The sequence below is a fragment of the Maylandia zebra genome, linkage group LG7 (assembly GCF_041146795.1).
Source record: "Maylandia zebra isolate NMK-2024a linkage group LG7, Mzebra_GT3a, whole genome shotgun sequence".
Taxonomy (NCBI): domain Eukaryota; kingdom Metazoa; phylum Chordata; class Actinopteri; order Cichliformes; family Cichlidae; genus Maylandia; species Maylandia zebra.
In genome coordinates, this window is record NC_135173.1 from 53,203,448 (window position 1) to 53,229,285 (window position 25,838).

Genomic DNA, 25,838 nt, shown 5'->3' on the forward strand with positions numbered 1-25,838 from the left:
AACTTTTACCCAATACTACACTCTAAGAAATAAAACTGATAATTACTTAAATATTTTGGTGCAACACTTTTACACTCAAAAATAACGAGTAGATGCAAAAACAATCACATCTCTTAAATACACCTTATTAATTGAGTAAATCCAACTAAAATGGAATAAGTTGTTATGAACAATTAAAGATGTTACAGTAACATACAAAATTGAGTAAATACAATTGAAAATGTAAGTCAAAACAACAGTAACCAAAAGTTCAAAATACATAAAATATTAATTAGGAAATGCTGAAATGCTTGGCACATTTAACCAACACCATTACAATTATTTGTTTTTAAATAATGGTTCAATTTACTTAATATTTTTAAGTTAACTTAAGCAAAAACATTAATTACAATTAAGTGTTATTTTTATTTATATATATATATATATATATATATATATATATATATATATATATATATATATATATATATATATATATATACACACATACATATATATATACACACATACATATATATATACACACATACATATATATATACACATACATATATATATACACATACATATATATATACACATACATATATATATACACATACATATATATATATATATATATATATATATATATATATACACACATACATATATATATATATATATACACATACATATATATATATACACATACATATATATATATATATATATATATACACATACATATATATATATATATATATACATACACACATATATATACACATACATATATATATATACATACACACACACACACACACACACACACACACACACACCCCCCCACAGGAAAAAAGAGCCACGTCAGTTCAACATTGTTCACAATGATTTATTTTAAACAGCTTTTTTGTGAATCAGATTTTAGCAGATTCCTTCTCTGAACACAGTGAGCTGAAATCTGTTCTACATTCAGTGGATAGAACTTGGATAAAATTTCAGTCACAACAGCCTTATATAATAAAATTGCATCCAAATTGGCATGCTTAACAAAACTCTGTAAAACTGGCATATTGATGCTAAAAACAAGAAAAATGTACCTGCCATACAAAGAATAAAAGTGGCTCAAGTGAACGCAGTGCTTTACCTTTTCAGAAAAGGTCAAATGACAAAAATAAAATTAAGATCCCAAAAAAATATAAATCCTGAAAAAAAAAAAAGAAATTTTGCACTGTGACATAGTTTTTGAACATCTTATTTTGATTCCAAAAAATTGGGAAGATTATAACTAAAGAGTGACCAAAAAACATCCATAATTTAAATAAAAAGGTTTCAAAAAGGATTGCGCTAAAAAAAACAAAAAACAAACAAACAGAAGATACTCTCCCATTTACACCTTAATGTGAATCTGGAAAGTTAATACAAAAACACAGTTTATGGTACAAACATTATTTATGAACAGGAATGTCAACACAATGCCGCAACTGAACCTTTTGATGAGCATTACATGTCACTTAACAAGTCTAACACTTTAAGAACAGCCCTGTGAAATTTTGTCTACAATGAACAGAGGTCATTTTTCAGTCTTTGAACCTTGACAGAAAGGTTTCCTGGATCCAGCTCCATGAACACTTTTTGAAATGCTTCAAATGTGCATTTGAAATTCTTGGGGTATTTCAGATCCAGAGCATAGCACAGTCCCAAAAGATAACAACAGGCTTTGCTCAGATTCCCAAGTTTGCCCAGAACAGTAACGCCTTCAATAACAATACCCACATCAGTAGGTTCGCCTGACCTGTCTTGATTCTGCAGCAGGTAAATCTTCATCACCTCCTCAGCCAAAGCCTCTTCAACGAAGACAGCATCAGCACCGTCCTTTAAAAAGAGAAAGAACTGTTTTCAGCTCACATATTTCCAAACATTGAAACAAAAAGTTTCATTTGTATGACATCACCGGTACTCATAATATGTGGACACTGCTCCAAAATCTTTGAGCAAATGCTATTCTTTTGTATGCTTTGAAGTGTTTGCTTTTTTTCTTTAGAACAGTATCTTAAAACTTTTCTATGATCTCACAAGCTAAAATAAACTACTAATATTCCTAAAACAGATTTATTGCACCAACCTCAAAGGTTTTGATTAAGGCACTTGGATCCTCTCCCAGATGGTCAATGAGACATTTGATGATGACTTCTCGTTTTTTCTCGATGGAATTTCCACTCTGTAAAACAGGAAGTCTCAACTGAGGCAAAATTTGCACATTTAAAACATGACTTACCATTTCTAGCTTAAACATAACTATTTTTTTTCTGTTGTTGACCTGTTTTCACACCCACCATCAAGGTAAGAACACCTGTGGAGCTAAAATATTGAACAGAAACCTAAGAAAAGCCGTTTTTAGTGGAAGGGCCTCTTCAATGCTGTGTTGGAACGTTTTTGTGGTTAGAAAATGCAATCTTCCTTACCTGAAGCAGAAGGTTTAACTGTGCTCTGTGGCGTTGTCCAGCAGCACCTTTCTTGGCTTGAAACAAGGACAGGAGTTTGGATGAATACAAGTCCAACGATGACATGAACTTTGGTTCAAGGTTCAGGGTCGTGATCCTATGAAACTCTGCACTGACCTGGATGGGAGAGGACAAAAAAACCAAGGACAAAAAATCTGAAGGCCAAAATTCTGATTCAATCAAAAAAAAAAAAAAAAATCTTTAAGTGGAACTACCATTTTTTGCAACCTGGACCTTATTTTCTAACATGCAAAAGATTAATTTACTCATCCAGACATAAATCCATATAAGTGGAGTTGTTCAGTATGCAGACTAAAGCCTTAACATAAAGTATTATCTTCCACTAAGCTTCTAAATTTTATGTTATGAATTGCTTGCACTATTTCCCTGTGAGATTGTATAATCTTTGAGGGAAGAGGCGGAGCCAGGTTGCCCTCTGAACCATCGTCTGCCAGGCAGCGATGCGAGAGGAACACACCTCCACTGAAGTGGCGCAAATATTCAGAATCGCGTCAGCGGCTTTACAGAGAAAGCCTTTCAGCTCCTCTGGCAGCTCTGCTTCCTCCACCTTCCTGGAGATGACAAACGCTAGCAAGGCAGTGTTGTTAGTCACTGCAGCTGACTGAACAGTGCATTGATGTGCGCGATCAGTGAACCTTGCTATCAGCTGGTCAAGTTTGGCGGGATGGGCCGGTTGCTGTCCAACGACCTTGGTCATTTTGGTGCCGAAAACTGAAGCGAGGCTCGGCTCTAGAGGGGGAACAGGCAGAAAACTCCGGTCTGTGAAGCCCTCTGTGAAGCCCTAGGTAGAGACCGCGCTCTAATCTTCGCTGGCTCTGCTGCTGCCTCAGAGAGGTAGGTCATCACCGCCGGGAACTGGGGCCAGATGGGATCTGGGCAACGAGAGTGAGCAGAGCCATACCTTCCCGCCAGATCATCCAATGGGGGGGTGGAGCAGGCTGAGGGACGGAAAGTCCCTTCTCACCAGCTGCCTCCTGGATGATGCCAGGCAGATCCAGGAGCAGCGCACCAACAACTGGGAGCGGCGTCCTCGCCGACATGTGAAGGCCAGGGGTGGATGAGCATCCCTTGAAAAAGGCTGACCTCCACTGCTTTTCCTCTGGCGGGAGGAGCTAACAGGAGCGGCAATAGGATTAAGGTGTGAGGGCGAGGTCTGCATGGTGAGGACCGAGGCAGCCCACGCAGACGGCATGTCGGTCATACGACATGATGTAGCCGGTCTGGCAGGATGGACACAGACGGATGGTCTCGCTGGACATCTTCTGGCTGGCTGAAGAAAAACGGCAGTCGATTTCCTGGTCTCACCATAACTTATACTAGACCAGGGTGAGGCCCACACAGCAGGTGGGTGTGGAATAAAATACTTCAGTGCTGCGCGCACAAGGGGAATACCCACTTAAAGGGCTGCGCCTATACTCATAGAATCTGGGGTTACAATACGTAACCAACGTTTCATAAAAATATTAAATTACTCTTCACTCTTTACTCTTCAGTAAAATCTAGTCTGTCGTTATGTGCTCCAGAGTTAGATAAGTGAGACAAAGGCACTTTGCAATCAGCCCAGTCATTCTTCAGTCAGGTTACATTAGCTTAGCCTAAAACAAGTTAAGTGAACGGAAATTATTTATCGTTCCATAGGCTTGGGAATGGTTTCAATAAGAACCATTCTGGTTTTGATTCAGATTCCTCATTCTGATTCAAATTCCTAGCGATTCTAGAGTCTTATGACAAATTAAAGCAACCTGGCTGCTGCAAGATCATCAAAATCACTAGGATGGTAGCAACATGTTTTTTCTCACTTCTCTTATGATGGGGGATCTAACAGACCAAATTTTATTTACAAGTGGATATCCCTTTAAATGTACACTTACTTGGGAGACGTCAAACAACGCCGGCCATCTGTCCTTGATGTCGCTGACACTCAGCTGTTGGCTGATAATATCATGTCTTCTATGTGCAAAGGTTTTGCACATTAAATCCTTGATGGCTGTGCTGTTTTTCTTCTTACACTCATCAATCAGTTGTTGTCGCTCCAGCTCTTGCTGTTCTTTACCATCTTGTCCTGGATAGTGTGGCAGAAACAGCACTTCTCCTTTCCGCGCCTTCTTTATGTTCTTCGCTGGAGCCTTGTCATCAGGGTGCTTGTTCTTCAGTGAGTTGCAAGTAACCTCTGGAACTCCAAGACTTCGTAACTTTGACCTGTAATTTCCCATCTTGTATTTAAGACTATACATCCATCCCATCCAGCCATTACGACTGCCTGGCTCTGTCAGACACGGGTGCTTTTTGACCAGAGCCTCTGCCACTTCTCCAATCTGAAGGCCAGTAGGGTAGGCTGTGTAGCTGTACATATAATCAGCTAATTTTTCCATTATATCTGACTTGACTGAAGTATTGTTCAGCACAGTGCCATTTTGAACAAAGACTTCATTGGCATTTTTCAGTACAGTCTCTGTTGCCACAGAGAAAAGTGGAATGACAATTTCATCTGGCCATGTAGTCTTTAGAGGACTTTGAAGAGGGGAGAGTATGACAGTGTTGTCTGAAGACAGAGATGATCCATCTGTTTGGTCCTCTGTGGTTTTATAGGTTGAAGAGCTTGAACTTTCATTCAGTGAACTTACATCTGAGGGATTTTCACACTGAGGAATCAATGTAAGCACTACTGATGGAATGACCACAGCTTTGACTGTACCCCTATCTTTGATTTGGTTGGGAGAATGAAGTGTAAAGAAATCTCCAAATGAGTCATCATAATAGTGCAATATGAAATCCTCAACTAGCCCAAATGTCTCTCTCACTGTCTCATGCAACTCCTCAACAGTCCTGGGTATTCCTGAAGAGAGCACAAGCTTCTCACTCTGTTGTCCAAAAATTACTTTCAAGGCAACGGAGTCCATCTGCAGAATAAAAACCACAAGAAAAAAGAAAAAGAAAGGGGGTATCTCAGTCTTTCCCCTTACACTAACAAACAATGTGACGTTTTATTGACACCATTTGCTTGCCTTCAACACGATATGGTGTTAAGGGGTAAGTGTCACCAAGTACTCTGGGATGTATTAAGGTCATTTTCCCAGAAGGATCCAGAATAAATGCCCTAAAATGTTCATCATACCAGCTGTTGAGCAACTTCACAATGAAAAGAAATTCATTGCTTAAGACAACAATCTGTAAAATCTCCACAAAGTCAGGTAAGCCACAAGTAGATCCATGAGGCAAAACCATTCCTGAGGCATATTTAGTTCCATGATGAGTCAGAGAGTTGGTCAAATTCACATAGGCTTGTGTTGGATAAAGTTCCTTGAGACACTGCTGTATTTCTACATCAAGCAGTTCCAATGGAAGAGATGATACTTTAGTGACACACACTGATGGCTTCAATGCATTACCATCTGAATAGTATGCCATCATCATCTGGTGCTTTGAGGCAAGTGACAATAGTACATTTCTGAAGCTGTTTGTGTGTTTAACAACCTTCTTAAAGAAACTATGTTTACCCTCAAAGCGCATAGTCCAGAGGCATACTAATGGACCAAATCCTCTGATCAAGTCAGGATAATGCTCCAAAAAATGGTGTTTTGGAGTTAGTTTTTGCTCTGGGAAAACCTCCAATAGCCTGTTGCGATGTTCAGATATAAGTGTGTCCAAGTAGCAAATACTTTCCTCTCTGTGACTAGGGGACACAACAAGTTCAGTTATATCTTTTAGAGTCATAAGAACTTGCCATGCTTCATCATTTTTGGGAATCTTTTCCCCAATAATAAAAGGTAATAGTCTCAATAACGTCCAATTTTCATGTGCGTTGCCACCAATGCTTTTGCGAGTGGAAAAATTTAGGGGGATGATTTGGGGGCGATCTGTTTTATCGGTCCATTTGTAAGGAAATTCTGTTATGAAGTTATTGAGTTCAGTTAAGGAAAAGTAACGTTTACGGATAAACACATGAAGGCATAATGCTAATTCTAGTGGAATTATGCCTTCAAAAAGGTCGTGCAAAAGATCTGGAGGATACCCTGTGACAAAATGGAAATATTTTAATTTCCCCGTTAATGGACAACCTTTCTTCACACCACAAAAATGAACCGAGGAGGAATTTTCCTTTATGGTTTGGACATGTAGATCATAGTTCTCTTTTGTTCTTGGTGGAAAAGCTCCTGAACGAACTTCTTTTTGCTGAAAGTCTGAATGGTCTCCAAGGCAAAATCTACAGATGTAATGTCCAGAAAAGCTTTCCACGAGTCCACTAAGAGAATGAGCGCCAAGATTGTCAGCACAAACACAAAAAACAGTGCCCCTGATATATCTACCAAGCTGTGAACAAAAAATCCCGTCTCTCTCTAATGTTATGAGATCCTTTAAAAGTGGCTCGAGAACAGTTTCATAGCCAAAAGTTTTAACATCACTTGCCTTACACAGGAGAGCCAATTGAATTGATGTTAGCTGTGATCTCAGTTCAGTTGGTATATCAGCAAGTACCCAGTACACAGCTGTGACTTTGTGTTTTTTTCTTGAAGTCCCAAGTGGATTACAAATTTCAAAGTCATCCACATAGAGAACAAGGGAAATACTTAAGTCCTCAATAGCACAAAGTTGGTTTTGCTTGAAATATTGTCCATCGTGGAAAGAGGATAACTGTGAAGTGTTCAAATGTCTAGTTAATATACTGTTAACATCTTCTTTACTCAGTAACAGCTGCAAGGACTGAAGAATAGGCACATACTGAAAAGTGGAATTCTTTTCTGGATCCAAACAGTATTCTACTGGTTCAATAACACAGAAGTTTTCCTTGAAATATTTCTGTCTCTTATATCTTGAAGCAAAGGGACCATCAGGACTAAGGGCTGCACATAAAGGACTACAGTGACATATTTTTTCAGCCAATTCACTGACAAAAGACTGATCAATATTACAGTTATTCTTAATAAGAATATCACTTATTGACTTTGGAATATACTGAAGTGATAATGTGCAGATATAACTGAGCTGTTCTACCAAGTCATCCACACATTTACCAGAAACATTATAGATGCTTTCCAGTTTTAACAAGAGCACACCAATATTTTTCAAAATTTCATTTGTTGTTTCCCTTTCACAACCAAGTTCAGTGGTGACATCCAAGTCCTCGTGATCTTCTAATTCCAGTGCTGGTAAGACGATTTCATTAGATGTACTGACAGTTTGCTTTGAAATCAAGTTAGTTTTAAAGTGCTTCCATGAACAAAATCTGTGCTTTCGACTTCTGTGAGTCGCATAAGTCCCACAAATGTTTGTCTTAAACTCACAACCATCAAAAACACACTCTATGGTTTCATGGCTTTTCAAATGGGAATTTATATGTTGAAAATAGTCTTTTGTGTTTGGGTAAAAAGAGTCACAGATTTTACATCTAATAGTTGGAAGGACCTCACACTCTTCCGTTTCATGCGAACTGTGAGACCTAGACAAGTGTGAGCGTAAGGCACCCCATGTCTTAAAAGAGCAAGGACAATTCAAATGAAGACAGGGTATGGAATAGCCATGACCAAATGTACCATGTTTCACTCGATAATGTTTGAGTAGTGACACTTTTGATGACTCCTCATGTTTGCAGAGTTTACACTGCCATCTCATCACCTGTGACCTAAAAAATTGTGAGAAAATATGTCTCACAGTATGAAGATGACAGAATGGTGTATAACCATATTTACGCAGTTTTTGTATGATTAACTGATTGAATAACCAATACTCACTACCAATTCAGGTGGAGGATACAACTTACAAATAAGTCAACATGGAACAAAGTACAATACTTAACCACATTGAAATAATCTGAATCACATCACCATGCTGTATAAATAAAAAGATAGTATGGTGACACTAGATGACAGACCATGAACTCATCAATTTATTTACCGAACTGAAAAATTCTCAAAATTTAGATTTGGCATTTGTATGACTAAAATAACCCACCACAAAACCAGTATAAATATTTAGGTGGTATCACCATCCACTACTCAGCTTGTATAAAACAATATCATATCATTCCAAAATTTAACACATCAAGTCCTCTGAGTAAAATTACCTGCTTTACTTTGTAGTTGATGCAGATTTTTTTTCTCCTGGTGGTGAAGATGGTGCTGAAAAAATACAAATCAAAACTTTATCATTACAAAACATGTCACTGAGTAATCTGCCATAACATCAATCTCTTACAAGAAATTTTAGCTTGGATTGAAATAAACATTTATTTATGTAAATTGGGAGTAACTATACTGGAAATGATGGTACTTTTGGCTTGACCCAAAAGACCAAAGCTTTTTTTTTTCCATTATTTTCTGGGATCTGAAAGGAAGTAGGGCCCCGAGTCTAAATTTACTTAAGGCCCCATAGTACTTTGGACCGGCCCTGGATGAGGTAATCTGACCCGGGCGGTCCTCTCAGCGTTCTCTCAAAAACTGGCCCTGTTCAGGACAAAGCTGAAAGCAGCGTCTTATATGCTCTGAAAGACCCCACATAGAACAAGAAAGCTAAGCAGCATGGTTGCTGCTATGAACTGTTCCGCGGGCAGGTCTTCTTAGTTACCAAAGCCATTGATGACGTCTGTTCATCTCCTCCTGAACAACCTGACAGAGTGAGTCAGGCCGCGTGACTACCGCAGCTCCCGCACCGCGACTCAACAGGGCCATTTTCTAGAAATGTCTGAGCACACCTGCTTTCACGTGGTTCCTAAAATGCCCCCGATTAAACGGTCAGGTCGCTGGTACCGGGACATTCCAGTCAAATTACCCGGAACGCAGATAGCGACTCAGAACGTAAAAGGATAAAAGGGCGCGGTTTCCCGCCGCCTTTACTGGAAGACGGGTTGAAAACTTAAATTAACGTGCACAAACACGCTGCGAAAAGTGAGCCACCATGACAAACGCTTTCTTCAGAACATGTTATAAAAGAACGGTGTGGATAAAGACAGCTAATGTAAGAATGGTCACTTACCTGAAAACGTTACCAAGTCTGCAGTGGATGTGTGTCTGTCTCGTTCAACGTGCAGAAAATCTCCCATGAGGCCATGCTCCTCGCGCGCGGTACATGCCAAAGGTCATTAGTCTTACTCAAAGTTTTAAGTTAGTATTGGGGGACAAAATTATATTGATTTTGAACCATTAATAATTAAAGTTAAAGACAATGATAAATATGAATACCAGTCTCTCAGTTATTTTGAGTACTTTCTATGAGATATATTGAGTAGATTTAAATAATGCACCCTGTGTTTCAAATACAGAATTTTTTCTTTTAAATAAACTTGAACAAAAGAACTCAGTTCAACTCAAAAACTGGTGTTGAAAATTTAAGCATTCTTTTCAGTATTTTCAACTCAAGATAACACTTTTGTGATTTTCAAAGATTTAATCAAGGTCATCTAACTTAAAATTATAATGATATTTACTAAGCCCCTGAATAATTTTTTAGGGTGTACTTGGTCACTTAAATACTACATGTTATCTTCAAATTACATTTTGCTATTATATTCTAGTATCAAATACACAATTTTCAAATGGAGGCCTTATAACAGATTATATTGTCCTCTTCCAAGATGGTTGCTGGCATCCACCAGTAACCTTTCAAAACAAAATGTCTAATTTCACTGCATTGACAGTAGGTAAAGAATTAAACTGACATTACTCCACTACTGAATCTACATAAATCAACAGTTAAATAATGTCAGTTCTTCCGTGTTCTCTGGAATCAATCACAGCAAAGAAATTAGACTCTTTCTTTTGAAAAATGTTGGGAAAGAACAAATCAAAACATTCTATTTAAGGCCTCTGACGTCAAGATTCAGTTAAACAACAATTATAACTAAACAATTTGAGGTAATGTTAGTTTCCATTAACATTAAATTAGGTTACTGAATTGGCAAACACCTTCCTATTAACATTACCCATTTTACCCCAATAACTAAAGAAATTAGCACTTGCAGGTCAAAACCTTTATTCAAGAGATGCAAAAATAACATTGATACAGTGACTGTCAAAAATTACAGCACTGATCATACTGTGACATCTTGGTTCAAAACAGCACACTTAGAAATATTCAACGTTCCTTACTTCAACTGAATGAAACTGAAAATACCATTTCACACGGCCCATATGGGATATTTAGACTGCATAACTGTTCATGCTACATCTCTTCACTAGTAAAAGAAAGAAAAAATACAAAGAGAAATTTAAAAATGCTGCCAAACAGAGAACTTGTACAGAGCAAAAGGAAAAACAAACAACAACAACAACAAAAAAACGGCTCGTCCTCATGGCAGTTGCAGTGTATATAAAAATGAACCCTGCGATCTGTTCCTGGAATTGAGCTTCAAAAATGCAGCAGAACAAGTGTGAGATTTAAATGTCTTCTCACCTAGAGCTGGTCACCTCACATGCATAACAGTGAGCTTTCGTTGCAGGAGCAGTTTTGTCTTAGTTGTGAACTTTTCTTGAGAGCTGAGTTGCTTCCAACTCCATTACCACCCTTTGAATCACCTCAAAAGTGTAGCAGAGTTGTGATGGGTAACTCATATTGAAGGAATAAAAAAGGTCCAAACAGCATGGCTACTGCAAAGGTCACGTTATCCAGATCTTGAAGAACTACTATACCCTCGATGATGATGCCAACATCAGAAAAGTCATTGCCTGGTGCATCCTCTGGAGACAGATGTTCATTGTGGTTTTCTCAATCTGTGCAGTGGCCTCAGTCAAGTCCTGGTTAAACACAAAACATTTTTTTAAGATTCCCTTTTAAACTCATCTCTTTTGAATCTACCAGTTCTAATGTTAGAGTAATTTAAACCAATGCAAGCAACATAGTAAATAGCTATAGCCAAAGAGTGGCCTGCCATGCTGCCATTCATGGTCTAACAGAGTTTCTAAGAGAGGGTGAAAAACATAATTTTACATTAGTTTTTGTTAGAAAGACACCGGCCCATCAGAAATCCAGGTTTTGTCACTCAGAAGATGTTAGAATTTAGACTTTCAGCCCCACAATTTGGTTAGCTGTTGGTCTTTTTTTTTTTTCAAACAAAAGCTAATGTAAATATTGGTGGGATTTTCCTTTGTTCACTAGAATGACAAATTTAAAGTTTTTTCACACTGATGTGACCCCTAATACAGGGGTGGGGCCTCAAGGGCCGGTGGCCGAGTTCACTACTAGGCCTCATGTGAACTTCAAATTATTAAAGAGGACTACTGGTCCTAACCAGTCCAATGAGGATCAAGTGGATAACTAAATGCATTTTTAAATGTTGCAAAGCCACAATCTACTCATAAAACACTCACCATGAACTCCTGCACCAAGATGTTGCAATTGTCTTTCACACAGATGCAGAGCACTTTGATGAGGGACTCCCTTCGAGCATTAATGTCATCCTAAAGTATTATAACAAAGAAAACAGAGATTTGTGAACTTTTCAGTAGCACAGAAGAAAATGATCCCAGACAAAAACTTAAACCAGTCAACATGCAACACCAGCATCTACAAAGCAATATCAAAAGTTCCTGTTTGACATCAACTTTATGGATATATAGTTTCCAGAACATTTATTTTTTTAAAAAGATCAATTTTTCTCAGTGGGCCAGTAAATGCATGACGAAAATTATGGCATTCTTTCGGTGGAATCAGTACTCACAGGTAATAGTTGACTGTTTCAATGGATGCAGCATAAAAATCTTTTACTGACCTAATGCAATACATATACACTTTGTAGTTAAAGAATTTTAAAGTTCTTACTGTCATTATGGCAGCTACATCCTTTAGCTTTGTGCCCTGTTCCCCCGATCACTTTGCAAACACTTTCAGCAGACTGTCAGAGAAAAACTCAGCTCCGTCAGAAACCTTGACTGTAAAGGCATGGTTGGGATGCACTGGAATGCTGCATTTCATCTGAAATGACATAAAATTATTTTGAAATAACAGCAGGCACTGTGCTTGGTTAATAATCAGTAATGTTTTGTTGAATAAAAACTGTGTTTCCAGATCTTATGGGATTAAAAAAATCCAAAGATGTTTATTTCTGATTTGCAACCCAAGAACCCACAAGTTACAACCTCATTTTAGTTCAAGTGTGCATTAATGTGAGTCCAGTAATCACCTTTCTGACAATACATACAGGTATAAGTTAAACCTATGGCAGATTTTGGATTTCTCAGTTGTATTAATAGGGTGGTCTATTTGAGTATGCATGCACCTAATAATTATAAAAAACCTATTATAATTAAGTTACAGAAACCTTAAGCGAAAATAGAATATAATTTCTTACCATAACACCTTGAACCCACAATCCATCAGCTGACTCCTGGTGAAATGCAGAATAGATGTGGTCTCTCAATGTGCATCAACAAAAACAAAAACAAAAACAAAAGGACAGCAGGTGAGGGCAGGAGGGGTAGGGATGTAAGCTAGCATAATACCGCTGATGATATTAGCTAAAGCTGTTCAATGTCCAAAATCTCACTAACACCACGGTGCAGTAAATACACAATGTAACTGAAGAGTCAGTTGACAAATCTATTCACACAGAAAACCAAATTATGTTATGAGTGCCTCGCAATTAGGTTTAATGTGATATTACGGCTCTTGTGCCAAAGACAAATTCAAATGAAAAAGCGCCAATTCTTTGACAACAGATAAAACAGCAAATAAGCTAACGGCTCTTTTTTAGCATGTTACATGGCGGCACTTTAGACGTTTAACTACATTTGGCTGAAATATGGTAAACATTAATTCAAAAAATCAAGACATACCAAAAAACGTAGAGTTGGCTGCTTGACTTGACTGAGATGGATGCATTTTTTAAACCACGATCCAAAGCCCGCGAGATGAAATCACGCGTGGTTTCACGAGATTTAACGTTGCTATCTTATTGACTTACTTCACCTGAACATGATATGAACAATTTAATACACCCTTTCTGCATATCATGTAGTTTTTACACTATATAGTTACATTTATCTTTAAAACATGAGGCAATTGTGTTAAATACATGCAAGATGCTTACATAAATCCAAGAGATGGCCAGTCCCTTTTTTTCAGTGTAGGAGGTAAAATGACAGTGTTTAGGTTCATAAAAACAAAAAAAAAAACATCTTCCTTCCTCTGGTGAAGTACCTTTAATGGTGATTTTGAGTCATGTTACGGGACAGACAGTAAAACAAACCCTAAACCAGAAATTGTAGCCTGCAGCATGCTCCACATGCGCTAAATCCAACTCTTATTCCAAACCATAAAGCCTTTGAAGCTCTTCCATCGGTGCATGCACTCATTTCAATTTTTTTTCCTCTCTCTTTTTATTCTCTCACATAAACACTAACAGTACAGAGTGCACTTATAAGCATAGCGGAGGATGTTTTACAAACTCTTGAGGCAAAGTTCACTTTTGTTTGTCTTCCTGCCTTGTATTTGGTATTAAGAGGACCTAGACAGAGTTCTTCCTGCTTCTCTGTGCCTGACACTGTGTAACTTGTAGCTTTGATCAGCTCAGGAGAGGAAAACCTGCACTGGGAAGCGCCATCACTACAACGCAGCAGGGAGGACACGTAGAGCAGGAGGGGGCAAGGAAGAAGGGAGGGCAACCCTGTTTTCCCTCTGGCACTTTCTGTCTTGCATACGTTCGTTTAAGGGTTTAGCGATAATTAAAAGATCCATCCGGGGGATCGAGAGAACGATGACAGGCATGAATCTAAAACAGCTGAAAGGGTTGAACATGGACTGTGAGTTTATAAAGAGGTCTTTGGAATATGTCTTGGATATGAAAGCAATACACAAACTTAGAACATATTGACAACTTAAGATTTTCTTGAAACTGAAAATGCTTTTTGGATGCTATTTTTAATTTGCAAAGAATTTCCAATCTAGTACATTTCTTCCTTTTGGTTCTGAGCCTTAATGAGCTGGGACTTCACACGTCAGTAAAATCAGACTTAATCTGCGCCTCATGCCCAGTTACACGTATTGATCTGATTCTTGCTTTAGATAAAATTGTGTTCATAATAGCAGCTTATTTTTTGTTAATACCTCCCTCACTTTCTTTTTTGAATATCACAGATCTGATAAGAATTGAAATGATTGCGTCCCTGACATCTGAGAGTTTAAATAGTGTTTTATTAGTGCATTTGGAACAAATGTAAAGCAAATTACAGTCATGTGAAAAGGACTCTATGCTGGCCTGTGAAAATGTAATTACACCCCATGATTTAACAGCTTCTAGAACTGCATTTGGTAACGACACCTTGACATTCATTTACTGTATGACTCTATCAGTCTCTCGTTGTGGAGGAATTTTGTATCACTCTGCTTCACATCATTTCAGTCCACTGAGGTTTGCTGCTGGTTTGGTTTGAGGTCTGGACTTTGACTGGGTCATTGTGACACCTTGATTCCTTTCTTTTGTAGATTTGCTGTTGTGCTTGGGATAATTGTCCTGTTGCATGACCTAATTTACCACAGTGTGAGTCTTGACTCACATGTGAGTCTCGAATACCTCACTGACTGCAGACTGTCCAGGTCAAGTGGCAGCGAAAAAAACCCAAATCAGCACCCTTCCATCACCATGCTTGACAGTTAGGCTACGTTCACACTGCAGGCGAAAGCGCATCACATTTTTTGACCCTATGCGACCCATATCCGATCATGGTATGACAGTGTGAACGGCACAAATCCGATATTTTCAAATCCGATCTGGGTCACTTTCGTATTTGGTACTGAATCCGATACATATCCGTTGTTTCAGAAAGCGACTGCTGTGTGAACGGTCATGTTGCATTAAATCCATCTTTTACGTCACTGACACAAGACAGACGCTAATTATCAGCGCCGGAGAAGCGCCAGATAGGACATTGCGAACGCTTCCTGGCCATCCGGTGAACCTGCTGGGAAGACAACGTTGGAGAAATGTTAACGTTTTATTTGTACTGCATAATCTGCAGATTCTGACAGAAATCTGCAACTATCCTTTGAAGCACCGCTCCTCTCTAAAACAGCAATAAGGATCATTAGTAGGTTATTTACATCATTATGTAATAACTTAAAGCAAAAATTGGGAAACGTGAAGTCCGAAGTCTTTATATTAAGGGCCATCAGTCAAACGATATTGTTTGCTCTGGATCTAAACAGAGCGCGTTGTGTGTGACATCTTCTTTTGCGCATGCGGGCCGCTTTGAGCGTTCACACTGGAGCGCGTTTGCTGTCGCATTTTATTTGTAGCGTGAACGAGCAGACAAAAAGATCGGATTTGATCAAAATATCGGAATTGAGCATTAAGACCTGCAGTGTGAACGTAGCCTTATTATGAGGTGTTTGTGCTGATGTGTTGTGTTTGGTTTTTGCCAAACTGGGAGCTGTGTATCATGACCAGACCACAGACCTCTCCACTTTGGCCCGTCCAAAGGAAAAGTCTTGCTGAGCCTTGGTTGTTCAGTCTTCATATAATTGTCCTGACATAAACTTTAACATTTAAAATGTCAACTGAGGCCTGTAGAGTCTGCAATGTAGCTTAATGACTTTTTCCAGTTTCTCTGGGACAGTCAGTCCTTGGAAGATTGGCAGCATCAACACATACGTGAATGCTACAGATCAATTAATCAAGTGCACTTGAGTATCAGCACTTGATTAACTGATCTTGATTAATTCCTATGATAGCAGTAAAGGTGTGCTTAGTTTTTCTCACAGCATCTTGTGAAAAAGTACTTCTAAAAACAACTGTGGGTGAGCCCAGGATTTACAAATCTGTATTTTTCTATCATCCAGGGAGCAGCGATGTTGTGAAATTTGCATTTAATAATGCATCCTTTGATGATGAAATGATAGGTTTATGGCTGAGTATGCTTGTTGTCCAAGACAGCAAGGGGAAATAATCTAGAAATTGACTTACGGGACATTGGTACCCTCTTCTTTTGAAGAAAGACGATCTTCTCCTCTTAAAGTAAGACACTGTCCCGGATAAGGCTGCCCAGCCTTGCAAGCACATGATAAAATACAAAACGCAGCCTGTCTGCTTTGAGAAATCCAGGACATCGCCACCTTATCTGGGAGCCTTCAAAATAATGTCAACTGGTAATCAATAGACTTTGGTGATTCAAATGGCTTAAAACCCATACTGAAAAGTCAACATGCTAAACATAAACACGGTTCTTATAAATAAACCAATATTATCTTGTGATACACGAACATGATTAATACAATTTTGAACTACACTTGAAGCGGGGTCAGTGTCTGGTGCCATTCATTCAAGAGGAGAAACGCTGATGGATTCAATAGATTCAGCTGGGTTCTCTAACCTCCAAGCATTCAGCAGTGTGAGCAGTCCACACCCACACAAAAGAAACTCTAATCTTGTTTTGGAAAGAAACCCTACACATGCAGGGAGAGACTCTAAATGGGACAAAAACCATGTTACAGCTTATTTCCAGAAAATGTATGGCATTGAGAGGCTGCTGAAATAGCTTTATATTGCTTGCTGAGAATAACGGCAGTACTTGGTAATGGATTATTTTGGTCTGTGTCTCGCTCTTTTTTCTCCCTGCAGGGCTAAAGCAGATCCATGCCCTGTCCATCCAGGGGAACTATGAGCTACGTATCGACCTGGAGGACTTTGAAAATAACACAGCGTACGCCCAGTACGGCACCTTCGGAGTGGGCCTCTTCTCGGTGGACGCCGATGATGACGGATACCCTTTGACTGTGGGAGACTATTCAGGCAATGCAGGTATGTGCTGTGTACTCAGTGAACTCATTAAGGCTTTTCTTGGAAGACATACTGTGCACTCTGATTAGTATACACCATATTTGTTTTGCACATATTATTTTTTTCCCCTTCGTTCAACCTAATGGCAAACACAGCAGTGTGCGAAAGTCCAGCCAACGCCCCTCGTATTGTGCATTCCAGCAAATATAACTGTGCATTATTTTTGCAGTGCAGTAGACGTGTCCACTTGTTAAGCTTTGCAGAGAGTGCTCAGAGTGAGGGACTGCTAGTGTCTGTTTCTCTGCTCACTCATCATGAGATTCAAGCCAGCTACCTGTCACCTTGATTAAATTACTGCCAATTAATTGCCGTGCTTGACCTGCAGCGTAAACAAAAAGAAGAAGCAATTTAAAGAAGCTTTGGGGAGCAGTGCTTTGAGAACAGACAGAGAGAGAATGGGGACAGATATGAGAGCGGGGAGGAGAGTAGTCGATAAGAAGGAGGGCGACTGGAGGAAACCGGGATGGGAGAACTAGGGGGACAGGTGTGGGAGAAAAAGAGGTAAATAAAAATGAGGATAGAGATATTTAAGGGACAGAGAAGGCAATGAAGCGAAGGAGGAAGAGAAAAATGGGTTGTATGTATGATGGGGATGGGGGGGTGTTCCTCCAGCTATGGCTCTGCTAAAATTCCTGTAAAACTCCAGGCCTGTCCTCTTCAAAGCCTGACCTTGAACTCGTTTGCCTGCTGGACATTTGAATCCAGTCAAATTATGGCTACTCCAACTCTCTCGGGATAGTCACACTCTCACGCCAGCTTCCCCCACAGCAGCTCTACTGTTATTATTAGTAGTATTTTCCATAGCTCTGGCTGCTTTTGATCAGCAGACAGGTGCTCGTTTCTACTGGGAGCAGCTGGATCTTAATGGGCATCAGAGGAGGCTGCCGGCCCCCAAGCCACCCAAGTGGCATCCTCTGCCTTGTAAATGAGCCTGTTTTTGCGCCCCTCCCCCACCCTTCCCCTTTTCTTCCTAGCTCTGGACATCATTGTACTGTTGACACCAGTAAGCATTTTTTTCCCTTGTTCTACTCCCCCACTATCAAGCGGCACACAACGTGAATATCAGACATGCCTGTCAAATTATTTTTCCTACGAGCGGTTACCATAGTAATGCCAAATAGCAAGTGGAGCAGGGCAAAGTGAGAGGGTAAGAAGCTGTGCGGCCACATCCTGGGCAATTAAGGGCTGTTTGATGCCCTGGCGAGCTGTTAGGCTTCACCTGATGACTGGTGAGCACTCTTTCATTCTGCTCACCACTTTATCCCTCTATCCATTTCTAGTCACAGTGTGAAGCCTGCTTTTTTTCCAAAAAAAAAAAAAAATTTGAAGGGGCAAAGAGTGGAGGAAATGTATGGGGAGTTTATTGAACATTATGAGCTCTTTCAACATCCATTTGCAGGAAACTTTTGGTCTACCGCAGCATCTGCAAGGGCGTTACTTTCATTTTCCTGGTGAATTTACAGCAGCGGCTCGCAAAACAGTTGTCAGTGTGAGAGGATTTGCCAGTAATAAATCTTTAAATAGTCAGAGCGATATTTTCAGCTGTGTGGATCAGATTGACCTTTCAGACCACTATTAGGTCCACTTAGGTGATGCAACTTGGCTGCGCCACATCCCTGCAGTGGTCTTTCATCACTGCCATAATCACAATGAGAGGTTATGGGAAAGAATGCCCTCTTATAGAATAAGTATGCTTTTAAAGCTCTTTGAAGCTGTTACAAAAGTTACATTATTATACTAAATTTCTTAAAGTGGACAAAATACCCTGACTTAGCAAAAGACTGAGGGGCAAGATGTAGGGGTAAACACACACCACATAAACAAACACAAAGACATAACCGGAATGAGGGCACAGAGGGCAAGGGGATGTGAAAACACTCAGACCTCGAGGGAGGGAAGAACAATATGGCCGTACCGAAAACCATGACATCAACATATGTGAGACAGACCATTTAGTATGTCTCATGTATCATCTGAAAGATTTGTATCCATTAACAACCTAATGAAATAATGAAATCATTTGGGGAGTGTTATTAAAAGGTCGCCACAGAACCTTTGAGTAACTGCCTACAAAGCCGTCTGACCTACTGCTTCAGCTAATGACAAGAAATACTCAGGAGGACACTGGAGCTGTATTTTTATTCCTTTATCTCTTTCTCTCTACAAAACAAAAAAAAGAATAATTGGAAAGTTATGAGGTCTTTTGAAGTTAATCGCTTGTGTATATGTCTAATTACAGGTTTCTAAACCAAGAATGTTCTGATGAAAGATGTAAAGGAGATAGCTATTATTTCAGTAACACTTAATAATATATACTTTACTAAGAGAGTAAATCCCGATGGAATTCAATGGAATTTCACTTTCATTTATTTGAACAAAAATGCAATTATATTTACCTACAAACACAAACAAGTTCGGTTTTTGCAGGAAACAAAGACATAATTGTAATGTAAGTAAATTTAAGTACTATGTGGGTAATTTTGAGTTGATTTCACTTCTATGGTCATTTAGCAATGAAATCAGATTAATTATGTCACATCATAAATATGGTATACTTTTTGGGCCACGGGCCATAATATGGAGGGTTTTTTTTATTAAGAATTAATTAAGAAAAAACAGGTCCCATTAAAATATGGGGTCTCGTGACATAATGATGGGGAGAAACCCTTTTTTAACAATGACTGTTCAAACATCCTCGTGTCCTGTAAAATATCTGATAGTTAGGCAAAGTTTTGCCACCACATAATACAGTCCGTGTTCCAAAAGGTACAGTGTGCTTACAATGTACGATGGAAAAAGTGGCTGTGGGGGTGGCTGTAGCTCAGGCGGTAGAGCAGGATCAGTCATCTACTGATTGGAAGGTTGGTGGTTTGATTCCCGGCTTCCCCTCGTCTGCATGCCAAATATCCTTGGACAAGATACTAACCCCAAGTTGCTCTCTGATGCATCCATCGGAGTGTGAATGTTAGTTAGAAAGCACTAAGAAAATTGTGCTTGTGCTTATGGGTGAATGCACTAGTTGTGTGAAGCGCTTTAAGTGCTCAGAAGAGTAGAAAAGCGTTAGATGAGAACCAGTCCATTTACCCAAAATGTTCTTTGTTTTTCCCACAAAATTACCAAGAAATGATGCAGTACGGAAAATGTTCTAACTGTGCGATTTGGATCGCGTTTCTTGTAAAATACCCAGAACTTAAATTTACTTACAGTCTAATTGTTCCTCTGTTCCTTCTAAAAACCTGATTTGTCACCGCATTATTCTAGTATTTCTACTTTTAAGTATTTGTAGGCAAGTATAATTAAACTGTAATTTAGTTTAAAAGGCAGTTTAAATTTCATTTAATTACAGTTGAATTACACTCTTAGATGCAGAACATATTTTTATGAAGTTACAGATTCATCTATGTTGTTTTGTTCATTAACTTCAGTTATACGACTATTTTGTGTGTACTGACACATTCAAATTTAATTGCCGTTCTTTTCTTTTTTTTAGGTGATTCTCTGTTGAAGCACAATGGAATGAAGTTCACCACCAAAGACAAAGATAACGACCACTCGGAGAATAACTGCGCCTCCTTCTACCATGGCGCGTGGTGGTACCGAAACTGCCACACCTCCAACCTTAACGGCCAGTACCTGCGCGGTCAGCACACCTCCTATGCCGATGGCATTGAGTGGTCCTCCTGGACTGGCTGGCAGTACTCCCTCAAATTCTCCGAGATTAAGATACGCCCGACCCGCGACCCAGAGAATAAATGAAACTGACACGAGAAGGAAAAAAAAAAAGAAGAAGAAAATTTTCAAACATTATAAACCACAGTTTCTGACAGCTTGATGGAGTTACTTGTCTCGATATTGTTTATTCACTAAAACGTGCATCTTTGACTTTAGTTGACTCTGCTGTTTTCTCGTGATGTCTCTCTTCCATTTTTTTGCTCCTCTTCCTCGCTCACTCAGCTACTAGTCACCCTGGCTACCTTAATCCTTCCCGTGGTCCCATTCTTTGAGAAATTAAATAACCCGGACGCTCTTATTTTTGAACGTTTAGTTCACAAAAACAGCTTACCAGAGCCCTGAACCAACAACAGTCCACTGCTCCGGGTCTGTCAATGTGGTCCAGCCCCCCTCTGAAGTAAAATGGGTCCCCTGACATCAACCTGACCTAACCTGTGCTGACATGGCACTCAGTTCCACTGCCCACTCCTGTAAAATATGTGAAGACAACCCCCGTTCACAAAACATGAAGACAGAATATGGAAATTATTCAACCCCGCAAACCCCACCCCCACCCTCTGCAAAGAAACTCTCAAGTTTTACCAGGGAGAAGGGGACAGGGCAGTGGTGCACTACGTCACATTTACATCTTTGATCTGTCCGAATGAGCCCCGGCAGGGAAAGTGGCGAGAAGTATGGGCGCTCCGATAATGAGAGCGAGACGGAGAAAATGAGGAAACAATTTGACAGGAGCTAAATTGGTGGAAGGAATGGGGGGGGGCAGAGTGAATCAAACTCGGGAGATGAAGTAGGTGAAGAAGAAGAGGTGCAAGAAAAGGATGGGGGGGAAAAGAAGAGACAGTGGAGGATGTCATTCATCTGACTTGGACCATTAGGGAGCATATTGGGCACTTTGTCTGATCTGCCTGCCAGCTGAGTACTGGCCAACTGATGCAGCACTCACAGATGGTAACCCAGCACTTTGTGTGTGTGTGTGTGTGTGTGTGTGTGTGTGTGTGTGTGTGTGTGTGCGTGTAAGAGAGAGAGAGAGAATGTGTGTGTGCCTGAGACAGAGAGAGACAGACAGACAGACAGAGTTCTCTAACACTATCAATTTCCTGTCACGGGTTCAGTAGAGCATCTCGATTGACTACAATGTTTAGCACAGAAAGACTAAGCATGATGCACGGCTGGCTTACCTGCACTCTGTCCAACTAAGTAGCTGAAATACGCCTGCAAGGGATGTAACGAATTAAAGCAGGAAAAGACAACAACTTAGAAGAAACTGATGGAGCCACTGAAAGAGACCCAAGGAAACTTCACGCCCCCCTTTCTTGTTTGTCCTCTCTTTTGTACGTTTTTTTTCCTCTCTCTGTTGTTTCCAGATGATTATTGTGGAATCGGTTTGTGCGATACGGTTTTATCTTGTCATGCAAACGGAGCGAAAGATGCTATAAAATAAGATTTGACGCTCTCAACCGCCGTCTTTTTTCTTCAGAGTCATGGCAACATCCAAACTGCCTACAGAAAACAAAGCAAAAAAAGAAAAAAAGATGAAGTCAGTTTAAAAAAAAAAGGAAAGAAAAAATTCACAGCACATGGGCGGAAAACAGTGCAATCCCGATTTTTTTTCCCGTCTCTTTTTTAAAGTCGGTGAATCAACTTTTTTTTGGATGTAATAAAAGCTTTAAAATATCTGTAGATTTTATTGTACAGTGTGTATGACTTTTAGAGCATGAGAATCTGTTTCTTACTATGCTACAACACAAAGAGAACTCAAGCACATAGACTTTACAAAATCCACTGGTTCAAAAAAAGAAGAAGAAAATGCAACATGTGGAGCAAAATAACTTTCCCCCCCTTCTTATAAAATGAGCAAAAGGTGGGGAGTGGCGCTCCTTAGGCCAGATCCAAGTGAAGAAGAGTAACATGATTATCCCTTAAGCACATGCCCGCTCTAATCTGCAGCACAAATTTCAGTCTTTATGTCAAAGGCACAATGATAAGAGTTTTTTGAACCTCCTCAGGCACAATAGCTGCCTTGCTGGACATTTGCGACCTTTGTGATTACTTGGCTTTGGAGAGTCACTTGGAAGCAGTTTTGAATCCGTGCTAAAGGGTGTCGCTCCAGCTGACAGTGAGTTAACGTGTAGCACCGAGCAATGTTGCACTTAATACCTCTGACACTGGAACAGCTGTGAGTTTTTCTGTCATCCCCGGTGCTTTGATGAAGGATCCCGTTTCTGTGTGTGTTTCTGCTAGCGCCTCGGCTGTGCACACGCGGTATATGTCACGTCGTGGTGGTGGACTCCTGCCACGTCTTTTCATCGAAGAAGCGCCGAAGACACGTTACACATGCCTGCAGATGTTATTGTGGCACAGAGTGTGCGGTGCGCTATTGTCAATTCCGAGACAAGCTGGAACTGTGCGGAGTCGCTCGAGGAGAGGGAATTGGACCGCTCGTTGAGTATGTGTGCGAATCGTGAGTATGTGTGTGTCTCTTTGCCGGACGGAGCGTCGGTATGCGTGAGCGCAAGCGTGCATCTGCAGTGTTTCTGTGTGTACACGTATATGCACATGCGTCGGTTTGTACACGCCCAACGTGCATGAGCCAGACAAGAGAACAGGAGGCTGGGTGTGTCTCTCTGTGGAATTCTGAAGTAATGTGATGCCTATGTACTACATGCCTCCCTCGCTATTTGTGTTGATAACAGAGAGATTTACATAATTCTAATAATGAACTATTACTTATTGTGATTGTGATCCCATTAAAATGGACACCACCTTCTTGGTACTGTGTTGAACTGCGCTTGTGCCCTCGAATCCTGACAACCCGCTCCCGAATTCTCTGTTCGCCTCAACATGACTTTGTGCTCACTGTATACGTTAGCGCTATGTTTCCCTTGTTATTTAAGTGTAAAGACATGTATTATTTGCCATGATGATCCACCACCCCACCCCTCCTTCCCTCTGTGTTAAAGGCCTTCATTGTCACTCTTTGCTGCTGCAGCTTGCTAAGTCTCCGATGGAAGAGATGATAAAAGAAGTGAAATCAGAGGCTCTGATAATTCCCAGTTAACCCACTCATTACAGAGTATCCGCACCCTCTCCATCGATCCGCCACGTCCCCAAACCCCTTTCTTACTTTGTACCTCCTTAATTGCCTTAGCCTGTGCTGCCAACCCCGGCTCCTAAATTCCTCTCTCTGCTCTTTCCGCTCCTAACTCCTATCCCCTTTATTGCTCTGTTTTTCTTCCCCTACTCCCATCTTCGCTCTCCCAGCCCGCCCATTCCTTCATTCCCAGCGCAGAACTAACTATGTTTTTCTTTTTTCCTTTTATTTTTGGTGAAGTACTATAGATTGTTTTGCTGAATCTTGATACTGTGTTTTAATGTTCTTGTCAACATTTAATAAACATTCACATTTTATAAATGGAGCACACGCCGAAGCATTTGTGTCTCTCTCGCTGTCTCTGTCTCTAGCAGCGCATCCATACACATCTATAGGCGTGTGGTTCTGTGTTTGTAAGAAGCATTTAGTAGCCTTCTGCTTGTCAAAAGAAAAACTTGTTAACGTTTTGGAACATCAACCACGATAAAGTACCACAAAGCATGTCCTTGGTTTTGAAAGGTAGACTAAGCAGACAAAGAAAAGCTTTGGGTCTCTGGGGTCGAGCCACGTAGTTATAGCTTTGCTCGGCGAGGGTTTAGATAATATCAACTTTCAACAACTTTTCTGCTGCAAACTAAATGCAGAGGTAAATTGAATTTTTGTTTGTCAGAAATGATGCTGCAGCTATTTTAGAGTTGTTCCACAGAGTTGTTCCTTGGGAAAACTAAAGAAGACCATCACCATGCTCCATCAGGACATATAACTGCATGACTGGACATTGGCCCCATTTCTAGTATAAGTTCCAAGTTAGTTTTAGCATTAATTTCACATAAGTGTATACCTAAGTGCACGGAATGATCCAATACCTTGTGCAAACACCTTTAGCATTAATAACTTGAAATAACACATAGATTTCTGTATGATTTTATCAAACTCTGACATCATTGTGGAAGAAAGAAAAAAAAAACTCAAAGTACAAGTTTTCTAATTTATTAAGCATAATAACAGTGACGGTCTCCTCCTCTGTTCAGCATGCCAAACAGACAAAGTGCACCACACCCAAACAGTAAACACTTTTATTATGAGACACAGAAACAGAATATTAATGTCATTGTTTAAAAGTTGGTTTAGCCTTGGCTTCTTCCCTTATATGGAGCTGGACCCAGTGCTTGGTTCATCTTATACTTTCTTTACTGGACATCTCCCTGTAAGAGAAGAGCAGAAAAACAACCCCTCTCTAGACACAGAACCTGGTATCGCATGGGTGTGTCTTTGAAATGTAATAAAAGATGTGACATAAATGTGATAACTGATAAAATGTAAATATGTGATATGAGGTGTTTGTGTTATCTAAAATAATGAGGTATATTTGTATTAAAGATAAAAAGTAAATTGCTAACAGTTTTGGCCCACTCTTCTTTACAGGATAGCATCAGTTTATTAAAGGTACTGAGGTAAGTTGGTGAGGATTTCCTGAACTTTTCTATCAGTGAACATTTCCTTTGTTGCTTCGATTAGCTGCTGTTAGGTAGCATTTGTGAAACTTTCTTTGAAATGGATCTAACATTGTTGAACTCAGGCTCTTAGCAAATAAAGTCTCATAGAATCTGAGAATGTAATCAAAGTGCATATCGGAGGAAAAACGTGATTTTGATTTTCAGGAAAGTTGAGCCTAATATTAGCTGCCTTAATGTTAGCAGGTCTGATCTTTTTTTCTATAAAACCTGTATTATATATTTCTATAAAA

At 39.7% G+C, this 25,838-nt stretch overlaps 2 protein-coding genes and 1 long non-coding RNA gene across 4 annotated transcripts in view; 1 reads left to right on the forward strand and 2 right to left on the reverse strand.

The window, feature by feature from the left end:
- Nucleotides 1-24,634, forward strand: part of fibcd1b (fibrinogen C domain containing 1b) — a 134,995-nt gene extending 110,361 nt beyond the window's left edge. For both annotated transcript variants that reach the window (XM_004549824.3, XM_004549825.3), the window contains 2 exons: nt 17,050-17,229; nt 20,759-24,634. In XM_004549824.3, coding sequence (XP_004549881.1) covers nt 17,050-17,229; nt 20,759-21,024 — 446 coding nt within the window. In that variant the 3' untranslated portion in view covers nt 21,025-24,634. The remainder of the gene's footprint in view (nt 1-17,049; nt 17,230-20,758) is intronic.
- On the reverse strand, nt 907-6,942 carry LOC143419536 (uncharacterized). Its single transcript, XM_076886661.1, has 4 exons — nt 4,379-6,942; nt 2,448-2,603; nt 2,108-2,203; nt 907-1,857 (listed from the first exon to the last, which is right to left on the reverse strand). The coding sequence occupies exons 1-4, from the start codon at nt 5,405-5,407 to the stop codon at nt 1,540-1,542; spliced, it is 1,599 nt and encodes a 532-aa protein (XP_076742776.1). The 5' UTR covers nt 5,408-6,942; the 3' UTR covers nt 907-1,539.
- On the reverse strand, nt 10,025-13,258 carry LOC143419537 (uncharacterized). The gene is made up of 4 exons (XR_013099533.1): nt 12,787-13,258; nt 12,258-12,410; nt 11,807-11,896; nt 10,025-11,233 (listed from the first exon to the last, which is right to left on the reverse strand). It is a non-coding gene; the product is annotated as an uncharacterized LOC143419537 (long non-coding RNA).
- Nucleotides 24,635-25,838: the final 1,204 nt, after the last annotated feature.